The sequence below is a fragment of the Narcine bancroftii genome, chromosome 4 (assembly GCF_036971445.1).
Source record: "Narcine bancroftii isolate sNarBan1 chromosome 4, sNarBan1.hap1, whole genome shotgun sequence".
Classification (NCBI taxonomy): Eukaryota; Metazoa; Chordata; class Chondrichthyes; order Torpediniformes; family Narcinidae; genus Narcine; species Narcine bancroftii.
In genome coordinates, this window is record NC_091472.1 from 115,557,105 (window position 1) to 115,572,809 (window position 15,705).

The 15,705-nt window shown below is 44.5% G+C and overlaps 1 protein-coding gene across 6 annotated transcripts in view; it reads left to right on the forward strand.

Moving 5' to 3' along the window:
• ulk1b (unc-51 like autophagy activating kinase 1) overlaps positions 1–15,705 on the forward strand; it is an 81,861-nt gene that overhangs the window by 27,598 nt on the left and 38,558 nt on the right. For 4 of the 6 annotated variants that reach the window (XM_069932495.1, XM_069932497.1, XM_069932498.1 and 1 more), the window contains 7 exons: positions 1,490–1,548; positions 2,448–2,530; positions 3,393–3,443; positions 4,105–4,193; positions 9,201–9,369; positions 13,098–13,158; positions 15,094–15,183. In XM_069932495.1, coding sequence (XP_069788596.1) covers positions 1,490–1,548; positions 2,448–2,530; positions 3,393–3,443; positions 4,105–4,193; positions 9,201–9,369; positions 13,098–13,158; positions 15,094–15,183 — 602 coding nt within the window. The remainder of the gene's footprint in view (positions 1–1,489; positions 1,549–2,447; positions 2,531–3,392; positions 3,444–4,104; positions 4,194–9,200; positions 9,370–13,097; positions 13,159–15,093; positions 15,184–15,705) is intronic. The other 2 variants (XM_069932496.1, XM_069932499.1) reach the window with 2 other exon arrangements.

A 15,705-nucleotide genomic window follows, 5' to 3' on the forward strand; every position in this document is an offset into this window, starting at 1 on the left:
CTTTTCCATGGTTGTAATGTCCTGGTGAAATCTTTCACCGTATTCATCACTGACTGCAGCAAGATCAGAAGGAGAGAAGTCCAAGTGCAGAAAATGAATTTTCAATGGCATGTTGCACAACTTAGATTTGTAAACTTAAAATGGACAAAATATGACAGGAAATCACAAAAATAGATTATATCTGAAAAAAACCATACATGATAGGAAAGTTTTACAGTGATTTTTATGATCAGCAACCCAGGAGTTTGCGGGGTTTTGGTATATCATTGGAATCCCTGTCAAATTTCTACAGATGTTTCAGTTATTTCTTGGTTACATTAGGGAGCCAAGATAATTGGGGTAGGATTCTAGGGAGCCCCTTTTTCTTGAACTTTACTGATTGTGAGGCATACAGTGAAGGTATAACTGATACAGCAATGGATAGTTTGAAAGATGTATGGATTGAATTGAGATAGCCCAGTACAGGTCAGTATGATGAGCTGACCCGTGTAACCCTACTCCACAAAGATAATCTAGTCCTTTCTACCATAACCTTCTATTTTTCTTACATCCACATACCTATCTATCTCTGGCTTATATGTGACTGGTGAGGAAGGCAGATTTCCTCCTGCTGAAGGACATTATGGCATCATATAACTCAGTGGATCAGATGGGTCTCTCAACAAAAAAAAACATTGCTGCAGGAACTTTGTGGGTCAGGCAGCATCTGTAAAGGGAAATAGGCAGTTGATGTTTTGGGTTGAAACCCCACTTCAGGGTTGATGGTAGGAACAGAGTGGTGAGAGATACAGTGGGAAAGGTGTGGGGGGGTGGAGAAGGAGAAGAGGATTGGAGGAAGAGTGAGAGGGAAAGTAGAAGTGTTAGCCTTTGAGGAAGAATTGTTGCCTGAGGCTACACTCACTGGAGTTTCAAAAATGAAGGAGAGCTTACAACAACATACAATATTATGAAAGGAATAGATAAGATAGAAGCAGGGAGGCTGTTTCCACTTGCAGATGAGACTGGAACTAGGGGACTGAGCCCCAAGATTCAGGGAGCAAATTTAGGAATGCTTCTCTGCCCAAGGAAGCAGTTAAATGTATTTAAGACACATTAGATAGATTTTTTGCTGAGTAACAGGATTAAGGGTGACAGGAAACAGACAGGTAGGTGGAGTTGAGTTCATGGACAGTTCAGCTGTGATTTTGTTGAATGATAGAGCAGGCTTGATGGGCCTGATGGCTGATTCCTTCCTGATGCTGTTTCTTATGAAGAGGGCCGAGTGGGAGCAGAGACTTGGAACTTGAGAACTCAGTGTTCATGCCATTCGGTTGTAGTCTGTCCAGGCAGAGACTGAGGTGTGTTTGGCCTCACCCTGGCAATAGGAGAGGCTGAGGCCAGGCAGTTTGGTATGGGAATGGTTTTTGTAGCACCCAGTTGTGATTGATAGGATGTGAAAAGGTTGAGTGGTAATGGAATGATTTAAAGTATCCAATTCTTTCTGTTTCAGGCCAACAGTCCACAAAATCTTCGCCTGTTCTATGAGAAAAACAAGACCTTAGTTCCAAAGTAAGCCTATTGTTGCTTTCCCAGATGTTCCCTGAAGGTCGGTTGTGTATGTATGTTTGTCTTTGCCCAAGTGAGATTACCTGAGCAGAGACAAGGTCCAGGAAGTAAAACTCTTGGAAGCAGAAGTCATGGGAGGAGATCAGGTTGCAGTGCTGGCCATGGAGTGAGATTCTGAAATGGTCAGAGGTTGGTGTGGAGCAGCATCAGAGAGAAAGCTCGAATGGTGTTGATTGGTAGTAATACACTTATTTTGCAAATCTGATTTAGTAGTGAACTAATGTGAATCAGTACTCAATGTTTTTAGAAGAATATAGAACTTCCAACAGTTAATTAATGTCTGCTGACGAAGATGGAAACAGCACAAAGATCATAGTTGATTAATATTTGGCCAGTTTAATCATATTCTGATAATGGCGATACAGTGGCACAGCAGATAGAGCTCCTGCCTCAAATCAGTGACCCAGGTTCAATTCTGACATATGCCGCTTTCTGTGTGGAGTTTTCCCACTCTCCTTGTAACTGCATGGGTTTCCCTGGGTGATTTGGTTTAATCCCACATCCCAAAGATGTGTGGGTTGGTTAATGGGTTGTTGTATGTTACTCTTAGTGTAGTGGGGTGGTGGGAGAAATGGGGGGGGGGTGGGGAGAGGGAGGCGGCATTGATGGTTATGTGAGATCACGGGAAAATGTGGGAGAATGAAATTGGTTGTTCTGAGCGACGGCATATATTCAATGGGCTGAATGGCCCATAAGTCTCTCTGTAACCTCTGTTGAATGAGAAGTCAGGATGCCGCTGTTGATGAGATTGTTATGTAGATTATGGGGTGTGGGGCTGCCGCGGGCAGGGAGACGGCCGAGGCAGGTTCAATAGCTCATGCAATCAGTGATACTGCCAACAGCATTCCAAGGGAGACGTCCAGCCACCTGCGTCACCTGCTCCTGGGGCTTCTGCTACGCAACTACAAGGAGCGGATGGAATTCCGTGAGTACTGCCCTTGGATTCTCCAGGAGGGAACGTGGGAGAACAGGAGGTAATAGTAGGAGCCCTTCTCCCTGGTGCCACCTCTGCTGCCCCTTTCCCCGTCCATCAGCCCCTCAGTGTGCAGTCATGCATGTCACTGCCTAAATGTTCTCAGCAATCCTAACATCCACAGTCTTAGGCCAGAGAATCCCAGCAACTGGCATAACTCTGCAGAGAGACATTTCTCTTCATATGAATCAAGAACCTGAGGAGGGCATTTGGCCCTGGATTCTGTCATCATTTAATATGAGTATGCCTGATCTGATTGCAGCAGTCTCATTCCCACTGATCTCTCTTCCTTTCCTGATCAACAATCTATTTCGGCCATTCCAAGGTTCTGCATCCATTGCCCTTTGAGGAAGAGAGTTTAAAATATTCACTGCCACTTGTGAGAATGAAGTTGCTTCACCTTGTTCCAAGTCGGATATGACTCCATCCTAGACTCTATCCTAAAAAAGCAACCACTCCACATAGCCCCTGCTGATCCCACTCCAAATCTTGTTTGAGATCACAGTTCATTCATCCAAATGTGAGAGTACACCTCATTCTCAATTTCTTGTGATGGGATAGACCCCTCATCGCTTGAGTCCATCAATGACCACCTCCAAGACGAGTGTTTCCTATGAAAGGAGGGTGAATTTAGGACTTGATGGGCTGAAGGGCCATTCCCTTTGCTGCTTTCCCCAGCTCAGACTGTGCTCCTCTTCAATCCATGCAGTAAGTCAGCAGATCTGTCCAGTCCAGAAATTTGCCGTGGGTTAAGTTCAGGGCGTAGTGTGGAGCACCTCACCTCTTAACCAATAATATTTACTTTGTTTTGTAGATGATTTCTTCCATCACCCTTTCCTGGCTGTCAGCTCATCCATGAAGAAATGTAAGTTGGTCTAAGGCATCCACATACTGTATTGTGGGCCCAGTCCATCCCTCCTGCCCAGGACTGTCTGTGCATTGTCACTGCCCATGGCTGGGGCACTTCACAGTGCTCAGAGGGAGGGAGGGAGTCATATTGGGAGGGAAGAGAGACTGAGGGTGGGGAATGAAGAAAGAATAGAAGGAAAAGGAATGAATGGGAATGGAGCTTTGTGCTTCCCGGCTATTGTGATACTCTTGTGGAAAGTTCCAAGAATCTGCTGTCTGAACATTTGGAAATCAGGATGTTCCGGCACCTGGCTCACCATGTTTGCTGCAGTAGTCCCTTTGTATTCTCGAGGACCCTCGTTCTCTCCCTTTCCGTTTCCAGGGTTCAGCTCCTGTGCTGCAGCGCCCATTCTCCCTGTCAGTCCACCCTGTTCACCTGAAAATGTGTTATGCTACTGCTTAAAAAGAGTGAATTAAAACAACATCCAATAGTCTGGCAAACCAGCCAGTCAGACGCCACCAATCAGTGGTGTTTGTTGGGGTTTGCACTGAGCCAGCTCCGACAAGCAGAGTTATGTTCACGATAACTGATGACCACAGATGGGAGGATGTGTTGGCATGCTGAGTCTCTGCTCCTGCATGATCCCTTGCTAACCTGCTGCTCTCTCTGTTGGTAGCTGCCCCGGTGCCAATGCCAGCCTCCCCCAGCTCAGCTTCCAATAGCTCCTGCAGCAGCTCCTCCACATCACACCTCGCTTCCCCTCCGGTGAGTATACAGTGGCTCAGAGCTTGGTGGGAGAAGGGAGGTTTGGGGTGGCCACATCCTCTCCCCTCTCAGTGGTGTGAGGGCTGAAGTAGGAAAATCCCACCTCTTCTCCACATCATCAACAGTCTCAGGACCTGATCCCTGCCTGGACCACGGGTCCAAAGTTGTTGGACGCTACATAAAAGAAGGGTTTGTGCCAGGAAGCCAGAGGTTTATTTGTAGGATCCCATTAGTTGTTTCATTTCTGGTTTGGGAAAATGGACGCACCCCTCCCACCACATACAACTTCCAATCCACAGCAACGTTATTGATCCTTCTCTGTTCACCAACCTGGTACCAGGCTCTCACCAGGAGACCAGCAGAGCTGCCAGGTTAGTGTGGTGGTGTGGATCTGGTCCCAGGTCCCCAACTTCACCAGGAGACCAGCAGAACTGCCCAGGTTAATGTGATGGTGTGGACCTGGCCAGAAGGTCAGATGGTACAGGGACAGCCCCTTCAGCCCAGCATGTGTATGCTGACCACTTTGCCCAGTTTCACTAATCTTATTGGCCCTCATAGGTCCCCATGGCAATTTAAGTGTCTGTCCTCTTAAACATTGTGACTTTATCTGACTCCACCACCTCCCTGATCAAGAGTTCCAGATATCAACCATTCTGTGTTTTTGTGTGTAATAAATAAATAAATCCCCCTCAATCCCCTTTAAAATTCTTCCCTCTCACGTTAAACCTGTGCCTTGTTGGTTTTGATAGTCCTACTGCTGGAAATTTATTCTGACAACCCCATCCCATAGAGTCTTCCAGCAATCGCTTCAATCCATGGCCTCCTTCACTTCAGGGAGAACAAACCCAGTCAATCCCATCTCCCATCTCCAAGGCAACATCCACTGACAAGTGGTAAAAGATGATGCTGTGCTCTGTTTAACTCCACTTCTGACTTATGTGACCCTATAATCTGCACCTCTGATTTTATTGTAATCCAATGTTTTTATCATAAATAATATACCTGCTGCACTTAAGTATAGGTTGAGCTGCCTGGATAACATGTAAAACAAAGCTTTTCACTGTATCGCAGTACACATGGCAATAAACAGTTCAATTCACATTGGTGAGGCTGAAAGAGTTTTCACACCAGCCCAGTAGGCAGGGACTCAATGATGGGTTCAGCAGTTTCAGGAGTCAGCCATTCCACCCCTGCTTCCTGCATTTGTGTTTTTCTTTCCCCTACCACTACTTCAGATTTCATGTTTTCTCCCCACCCCTTGACCCCAAACACTACCCCTGCCCCAGCTTGTGTCTCCTGATCACACACCTTCCTTTCCATTGTCTCTGCTCCTTCTGTCTTTATGCTGCAGTTCAGGGCTCGCATCTCCCAGTTCTGATGAAACGTTCGGCCCTGCCCCTCTCTCCACAAGTGCTGCCCGACGTGCTGAGTGTTTGCACCAGTCCTCCTATGCATGGTCCCTTTTGCTGATTGGAATTTTGTTAACTGAATAAAATTATTGAGTCGCTGGGCTGACCTTTGCACTGAATGGCTCTCGTGACACTGTGCCCTCCCACCATGCCAGATATGACCATGAACCATAGAGCACTACAGCACTGAAAACAGGCCATTCAGCCCTTCCAGCCTGTGCCAAAAATATCATTCCGCTGTCTCACTGACCTGCACCCATCCCATAACCCTCCAGACCTCTCCCATCCATCCATCTATCTATCCAATTTATTCTTAAACCTTAAGAGTGAGCCCACATTTACCACATTAGATGGCAGATCCTTCACTTAGAGTGGTTGGAGTGTGGAACAAGTTTCCCCTAATGTTTCCCCTGAACCTTTCCTCTTTCACCCTAAAGCCATGTACTCTCATATATATCTCTCCTAATCTAAGTGGAAAGAGCCTGCTCACATTTACTCTGTCGCTACCCTTGATAATTTTGTAAACCTCTATCAAATCTCCTCTCATTCTTCTACACTCCAAGGAATAAAGTCCTAACCCTGTAACTCAACACCTAAAGACCTGGCAACATCCTAGTAAATCTTCTCTGCCCTTTTCAATCTTATCCTTCCTGCATACAACGCTCCAAATCTGGCCTCACCAAAGTCTTATAGAACCTCACAATATCATCCCAACTCTTATACTCAATATTTTGATTTATGAAGGCCAAGATGCCAAAAGCTTCCTTTGCAACTCTGTCTATCTGTGATGCCACCCACTTTCAGGGAATTATGTATCTGTATTCCCAGATCCCTTTGTTCCTCTGCACTCCTCTGTGTTCTACCATTTACTGACCATGTCCTACCTTGGTTTGTCCTTCCAAAATGCAAGACCTCACACTTGTCTGCATTCAATTCCTTCTGCCATTTTGCAGGCCATTTTTCCAGTTGGTACAGATTCCTCTGCAAGCTTTGAAAACCTTCCTCGCTATCCACAACAACTCCAATCTTTATATTATCTGCAAACTTGTTGATCCAATTTACCACATTATCATCCAGATCATTGATAGAGATGACAAACAACAAAGGTCCCAGCACCAATCCCTGAGACACATCACTAGTCACAAGTCTCCAGTCTGAGAAGCAATTATCTACCCTACTTTGTCTTCTCCTATTCAGCCAATTTCAAATCCAGTTTGCCACCTCCCCATGGATGCCTAGTGTCTGAACTAACCTGACACATGAGACCTTGTCAAAGGTCTTACTAAAGTCCATGTAGACAACATCCACAGCCTTTCCTCCATGTACTTTCTTGATATCTTCCTCTAAAAACTCCAAGATCTGATCTCTCAGAACACCTTCTAATAATTTACCCACCACTGACGTCAAACTCACTGGCCTGTAATTTCCTGGTTTACTTTTGGAGCCTTTTTTGAACAACATGAGCTACCCTCCAATCCTCTAGCTTCTCACCCGTGGCTAAGGACATTTTAAATATATCTGCCAGGGCCCCTGCAATTTCTATACTAGTCTTCCTTCAAGGTCTGAGGGCATATCATGTCAGGCCTGGGGAATTTATCTACCTTTATTTGTTGTAAGGCAGCAAGTGCCTCCTCCTCCTCTTTAATCTCTATATATTCCATGTCCCCTCCTGCCTTATTCACTATGCCAATTTCCTGAGTAAATACTGATGCAAAAAACTGTTTAAGATCTCCCCATCTCGTGAGGCTCTGCACATAGTTGACCACTCTGATCTTCTAGGGGACCAATTTTATTATTATTATTATCCTTCTACTCATAGAAACCCTTTGGGTTTACCTTCATATTATATGCCAAAACAACCTCATGTCTTCTCTTTGCCTTCCTGATTTCCTTAAGTATTTTTAAAAATTTTCCAAACTTTTGTAGTACCTCATTTGCTCCTTTTTTCATGTACTTGCTATACACCTCTCTCTTGCACTTAACGAGATTGCTAATATCCCTTGAAAACCAAGGTTCCCTATGCCTGTAACTTTGCCTTTAATCCTGACAGGAACATGCAAACTCTGCACTCTCAAAATGTCATCTTTTGAAGGCCTTCCCCTTACTGAACACATCCTTACCAGAAAACAAATTATCCCAATCCACTCTTCCTAGATCCTTTCTCATTTCTACAAAATCTGGCTTTCTCCAATTTAGAATCTCAACTCGAGGATCAGACCCATCCTTATCCATAATTAACTTGAAACTAATGACATTATGGTCACTGACCCCAAAATGTTTGTCTACACATCTGTCACCTGATCTGTTTGGTTCCCTAATAGGAGATCATTGGTACCTTTATAATATTGATTTAGAAAACATTCCTGAACACATTTCACAAACTCCAAGCCATCCAGCCCTTTCACAGTTTGGGAGTCCCAGTCAATATGTGGAAAGTTAAAATCTCCTATTATCACAATTTTCTGCCTCTTATCTACTGTCTCTCTACAGATCTGCTCCTCCTTTCTCTCTGACTATTGGGCAGACTATAATACAACCCTATCAGTGTGGTCATACATTTCCCGTTCCTCAGTTCCATCCATATGGCCTCTGTAAATGAGCTCTCTGAGCTGTCCTGTCTAAGCACAGCTATGATATTTTCCCTGACGAGCAATGCCACTCCTCCCCCTTTCATCCCTCCCCCTTTATCACGTCGGAAACAATGGAACCCTGGAACATTGAACTGCCAATCCGACAATACTCCTTGTATTGAAATATGTACACCTAAGAACATTTCTATCACATACAAACCTTTGATTTCTCTCTATACATGCAGTCGTTGCATGACCTTTATCCTCCTCCACCTCACTATCTACTTTAATACTCTGGTTCCCATCCCCTGCCAGTCTAGTTTAAACCTCCCACTGGAGCAGCACTAGCAAATCTACCCACAAGGTTTCTCTCCTTCCTTTCACTTTCCTTCTCTCTCCCATTGATGTTTATTTTGTGTGGTTCTGGGGCAGGTGAAAACATGAACGTTGGTTTTGCTCATTTCTGGTAACAGATCTCTCCTCTGTCGATACCACTGTCCCTTCTTTACTTAATCCCATCCTTACTGTTCTTTCTACCCTTCCCCCACTGTTCTCTCCTGCTCCCTCTATCTAAAGGAAAAATTGGGGCACAATTTTAATGCTCAGGAGGCATTGGGATAGATTTTTGGATAGATGGGGCACAGAAACAATTGCAGGCAAATGGAACTAGCCAGAATACCAACATGGTCGGAAAGGATGAAGGACCTGTTCTGTGCTGTATCTGTTGTGTTCTCCACCTTTCCCACCTTGCACATCTCTATCACGTTAAGGCCCCTCCCCAACTTCTTCCCCACCTCTTTTTACCCCCTTGATGACACCCCTTAAGTTGTCGCAATAATTGAAGGTTCGCAGCCTGAAACCTTGACTGTCCTTCTTCCTCCATGGATGTTGCCTGACCCAATAAGTCCCTGCAGCTTTACCGTGTTTGCAGGTATGTTCACCATGTTCTGCAGGTCATCAGAGATTAGTCATTGCACGGCAGCTGATGCTGTGGCTCCCTAAACTAAGTTCCCTTTTTCTGTAAGCAGTCTTTGGCTGATGTGCACCCACTCCGAGAGAAGAACATCGCTTCGCCTCTGCAGGAGGCACCTGGCTTCCTCCAAGCCTCCAAGGATTCAGCGGGAAGCAGCAAGAACTCCTCCTGTGACATCGATGACTTTGTCCTGGTGCCCTACAGCAGTCCGACACACTGCTCCAGTAAGTCCCCTCCCCGAGAGTGTGGGAGCTGCTCAGTGTAACCATGCCAATGTGCTGCACCTCCAATCCCAGCCTTGTGATCATCCCTGCAATGAAATGGCAGCCATGCCTTCAGCTGTCTGGGTCCCAAGCTCCAGAATTCTCTCCCTCAACCCCACCACCACCCTCTCTCCCCTGACCTCCTCCCTCTATGACCCAGCTTTCCCTCAGATTCCAAGTATCAAATCCAATTGCACTCCTGAGAACAGCCTAGAATCACGGTGTAGACACATTGTAATTTGTTGAGAGCCAGATGTTGGGAGTAGAGATGTTGTTAATCCATCCCTGGCTAAGATTGTGCTTGGTTAAAATGAAAGACACGTTTCTGCACTCCATGCCTTGTGTTCCATTGTTTTATAGAACCCCACCGCACAGAAACAGGCCCTTCAGCCCACAAATTCTGTGTTGACCCTCAAGCACCCATTTACACTTATCCAATTTTACTTGAGCCAAATTTCCATCAACTACATGCTAGGCCTATTTACAGCAGCTAGATATCCATCAACCTGCACATGTTTGGAATGTGAGAGGAAACCCACGCAGTCACAGGGAGAACTTGCAAACTCCACACAGACTGCAACGGCCAAAATTGACTGCTGGACGCTGTTGCCCCAATCCACGAGTGCTGTTGAGTTTAAGTCTGGTCAAACTGTCAGGACATGCACAAGAACAAAATACAGCAGAGCAGTAATATGTATCTGGGAGTGGGATGTGTAAGGTTCTGGATACACAAAGAGTTCATTGGAATGGTTTGGATCTGGCTCATCAAATTCAGCAGTTGAATTGTCAAGAGTCCTTTGTGTCTCGGATGCTGTGGATGTTTTCATGCTTTCTTCCTAAGTTACCTTGAGCAGGGAATGATAATCCTCCCCTAGACTGCCCGATCTTTGCAACCACTACAGGATACAATGGGCACTGCTGTTTGTTGATTTACATGTACAGACTCAGGCTGTACAGCCAAATCACAGGCTTCTCTTGCAGTTCATTAAGCAGTCTGTTCCTAGAGCCTCTGAGATTGTCCTCTTGGATTAATTGCAAATGAGATATTATCAGATACTGAACAAGTACATAGAACAGATGCACTGAAATTCCTATTTGCTGCAGCTACACAGGTATGTCAGATACACCATTGACAATAGTATGAATTAAATAACCACAATAAGCCAAGAGATGCTAACAAATATAAAAGGATAGAACCATAGAATGCTACAGCACAGAAAAAAGGTAGTTCACCCCTTCTAGTCTGTGCCAATCATTATTCCACTAGTCCCAATGACCTGCTCACATTCCATAACCCTCCAGACCTCTCCCATCTATGTATCTATCCAATTTATTCTTAAAACTTAATATCGAGCCTGCATTCACCACATCAGATGGCAGCTCATTCCACACTCCCTCTGAGTGAAGAATATTTCCCCTAAAAGCCATGTCCTCTCTTACTTAGCTGCCCCAATCTAAGTGGGAAAAGCCTACTCGCATCCACTCTGTCTATACCTCTCATAAACTTGTAAACCTCTATTAAATCTCACCTCATTCTTCTTCGATCCAAGGAATAAAGTCCTAACCTGTTTAATCTTTCCTTGTAACTCAATTCTTGAAGTCCAGGCAACATCTTAGTAAATCTTCTCTGCACTCTTTCAATCTTATTGATAGCCTTCCTGTAGTTATGTGACCAGAAATGCACACAATACTCCAAATTTGGCCTCACCAATGTTTTAAACAACTTCAACAGAACAACCCAACTCCTATACTCAATACTTTGATTTATAAAGGCTCAGATGCCATTTACTGTGTATGTCCCACCTTGGTTTCCCTTCCAAATTGCAACACCTCACAATTGTCTGTATAAACTCCATCTGCCATTCACTGGCCCATTCTCCCAGGTGGTCCAGATCCCTCTGTAAGCTTTGAAAATCTTCCACACTGTCCACAACGCCTCCTATCTTTGTGTCATCAGCAAACTTGCTCATTCAATTTACCAATTATTATCCAGATCATTGATATAGACAACAAACAACAATTGTCCCAACACAGAGCCCTGAGGCACACCAGTAATCACAGGCCTCCAGACTGAGAAGCAACTATCACTCTATGCTTTCTCCCACATAGCCAATTTCAAATCCACTTTACAACTTCTCCATGGGAACTAGTGTATTAATCTTTTGAACTAACCTCCATTATGGGACCTTGTCAAAGGCCTTTCTTAAGTCCATGTAGACAATGTCCACAGCCTTTCCTTCATTTACCTTGTTGGTAACTTCCTTGAAAAACTCTACAAGATTTGTTAAACATGACCTATCACACACAAAGCCATGCTGACTGTCCTTAATCAGCCCATGGCTGTCCAAATACCTATATATCCTATCTCTCAGAACTTCCAATAATTTACCTACTACTGACGTCAGGCTCACCAGCCCATAATTACCTGGTTTACTTTTTTAAACAACGGCACCTCATCTGTGGCTAAGGACATTTTGAATATATCTGCCAGGGCCCCTGCAATTTTTACACTAGTCTCCCTCAAGGTCCAAAGGAATATCATATCTGCCCCAGGGGATTTGTCTACCTTTATTCACCTCCTCCTCCTTAATCTCCATATGTTTCATGACACTTCTGTTTGTTTCCTTTCCTTCCAGTTTCCTGAGTAAATACTGATGCAAAAGAAAAACCTGTTTAAGATCTCCCCCATTACGTGAGGCTCCACATATAGTTGACCACTCTGATCCTCTAGGGGACCAATTTTGTCCCTTACTATATCCTCTTACTCTAAATATGCTTGTAGAAATCTTTCAGATTTACCTTCACATTATCTGCCAGTTATCTAGAGAAATAACTTCACAGTTTCAATTGATGCAAGAAAAAAGTGACCTTTCAGTAGTGCAGACGGATATTTTGGTGGTCACGGAGTAATTTATGGTTTGAGTAGTTTGGGGAGGTTCAACTGCCTGAGAGCATTGGATAAAAAACTGTTCTTGAATTAGATGCAATGGACTTCAAGCTTCTGTATCTTCTATCCAAAGATAGTGGTGAGGAGAGGTTGTAACCAGGGTTCTTTTACAATGTTGGCTGCATTCTTGAGTCAGTGCCTCACATAGATGTCTGCAATGGACGGGAGAGTTGAGGCAGTGCACAATATATGTGGTGTTGGGAGGGTGGAGAACAAAGCCACTTAAAACCCTGAACATGTTAACTGTAGCATCCACAGGGGACGCATCAAGGTAGTATATCCTGTGTCAACCCCATCGAGTATGTTTTCAGCCCTTCTCTGCCCCATAGCAAGAAGGTTAAAGGAGTTTACCATCTGATTTTTTTGTACCATGGAATATTTAAAACACCCACAAAAAGAGAAACCCTGCCAAATTTGGAAGATTAGTGTTTTCGTTTGTGAAAATCTCAAGTTGAGCCAATTCGAAGATGCTTCAGCGAAAACTAATTGTGAAGTTTCAGAGTTTCCCCAGAATATTCGTGCTAAGGTCCAACTCATTCTCCATTGATTTGAATAATTATATAAAGATAATGGAAACAGAGGTTGTGACACTGCCCGTTTGAGGTGGGACATCTCCATCTTACTGCCCCATCCCCATAACCCTCGATTCTCCTCTGGTCCAAAGGGTTTGGTTTTGATTTTATTCAGTGTTCATGAACAGAAGCCAGGAAGGGAGGCTAAACTTGGCTCTGTTGCTCCTCAGGTGACTTGCTGAATGACAGTTTGACAGGAAGAACTATGATTGACAGCCTTAACTACAGCAGGTACGTCTACCCTATGTTGTTACAGCTCACTGGGCATTATGGTTTAATACTGCAGCTTTCATTAAGCCATGCTTTTCCCCAACAGAACCCATGCAAGGTCTGGGTCACCTGAAATGGGGCAAGCTTTCCTTCCTTCGGTTCAATCTCTCCCATTTAGTGGTCACCCCATCAGTGCCCTGCAGAGATTTAAAGCTGGTATCAGGGGCATGCCACTATTGGTTCATCACAAAGCCTTCCTCCCCACCAATATCCTTCAGCTAAGGAACTCTGCTCTCTTCTCTACCCCAAAATTACTCAAATCCCACCAATGTGCTTGACCTTTCCTGGTTGCCTGAAGTGGTTGTACAGTCATTGTCCAGGGCTGAATTGGGAATGGACAATAAATTGTGTTTATTCCTGGCAATATACATGTTGCGTGAATATAAATATAAACAAAAAGGTCTTGGGAGGCCAGAACACAGTTAAGGGTCTGTCCTGTTGGGTTGAGGCTGCAGAGATGTTGACTGCGTCCCTCAGAGGACAGGAGTGAAGCAGCCTCTGAATAGCTCGACAGACACTGACTGGTTCCAACTATGACCGGTGACACAAAAATCCATGCTGCTTTACAAGCACGTCTCCTGAAGTTCGGACAAATCCCCAAACACTGACGATAAATGTTGATGTTCCCATCTGAACCTTTAGTGTCACAGCTGCGCTGCTTCCTCGCAGGGCTCTGGTGGTTGGAATTGATGTGGGACAGATCTACAGAATGATTGTCTGTTGAAGTATATGAAACAGAGTAGGAGCAGACCACTGAAATCTTCAGTTCAATGCCACTGTGAATGATTTCCCCAGCCTCATCTCTTCTGTGTCAGTTCCCCATTGCCTCAATTCCCCGATCTTTCAAAAAATGTGTCTCCCTCCACTTTAAATATCTCCAAAGATCCAAGCTCCACAACATGATGGAATACAAAATTCCAGACATTAACCTCCTGTTTTAAATGACCACCCTATTGTTTTGTAACTATCTCCCCCCTGTTTGACACTCTCCCATGAGTAGAAACATATAACATCTTCTTGTTCTTGGCTTTGCCACCTCTCATTCTTCTAAACGCCGAAGAATATAGATCTAATTTTTGTAGTTACGTGATTGGTCAACCCTCTCATCCCTGGAATTAGCCTAGTGAGGAATATCCTTTGGACCTGCCTCATTTTTCCATAAGGGGACCCACACCACACATACTCCAGGTGCCCAATTGTAAAAGCAATAACAACTTCATTATCATACACATTGTACAATGCACACGTGCACCAAAATTCTTGGTGGCTGCTGCCAAACAGGAACTTCATGTAATATGACAACAATAGTATAGATTGATTAAATTAGAAAGAGACAGAACATACAAAACATAGATAGATAATAAATATTCACAGTTATCTTAATGCAAGAAAAATAAGTGACTGCAATAGTGCAGACAGTCCTTTTGTGGTGTCAGAGCAAGTACCTGATTGTATCCTTTAAGAGGTTTAAGAGCCAGATAGCTGTTGGAAATAAACTGTTCTTGAACCTAGAGGTGCTGGTCTTGGGCTTTTGTACTTATTTCTATGCTACTAACCCCTTGCAGTAAAGGACAATCTGCCCACCTCCCTGCCTGCTCCCCAGTTCCCTTCCATATTTAACTCTGTTCAAATCTCAGCCTGACCAAGGGAGCATTCATGGCATTCTGCTCTGGGGACGTGCCAGGATCAGCAGCCTCCTGAGGGTTAAAAATTGGCCTTGCTTCAAGCCCAAATGGTCAAGGCCTCTTCCTGAGACCGATCCTCGAGCTGCGTTCAGCTTTAGCATCACCATACTCCGAGCGTTCTGCTTGTGAGTGACACTGAATTGTCTTAAGCTCTGTGCTGTGTTTGGTGACTGCCAGGGTTATTCTGTTTTCTGCTCCTTTCTCCTTCCAGCAGCTCTGTCCTGACCTCTGCTGGGCTGGGAAGCAACGGGGGTCCGCTTTCTCCCTCCGCATCCTGCAGCAGCTCCCCAAGCCCCTCAGGGTAAGACCAGCACTATCTCCCACCACTCTGGAATGTTTGTTGTTGTGAATTTACTGACATTTAAATTTAATTTTCTGAGTGAAGGGGTCAAACCAAGGTGCCAGTTTAAATGAGCAAATTCCACACCAGAGGCTTGAATGCAAACTACTGCCAGAGGTACCAATGGTCAATGAAGTGTTGAACCATTGTCATAACCATGTCCATAGACATAAAAGCTCTGTGGTGCCATTTAAAAAGCAGGAAGGCAGTTCTCCCACCATGGGGTGGCATGGTTAGCATAGTAGCTAGCGCAGTGCCAGCAATTGGGATTGGGGTTTGAATTCTTACTGCCTGTAAGGAGTTAGTACTTTCTCCCCGTGTCAGCGTGCGTTTCCCCCAAGGGCTCCAGTTTCCTCCCACCGTTTGAAATGTATTGGAGGGTGTAGGTTAATTGGACGGCATGGACTCGTGGGCCAAAACAGCATGTTACTGTGCTGTATATCTAAATTTTTTTTAAATTAAATTTAAATTTTAAATTCAATG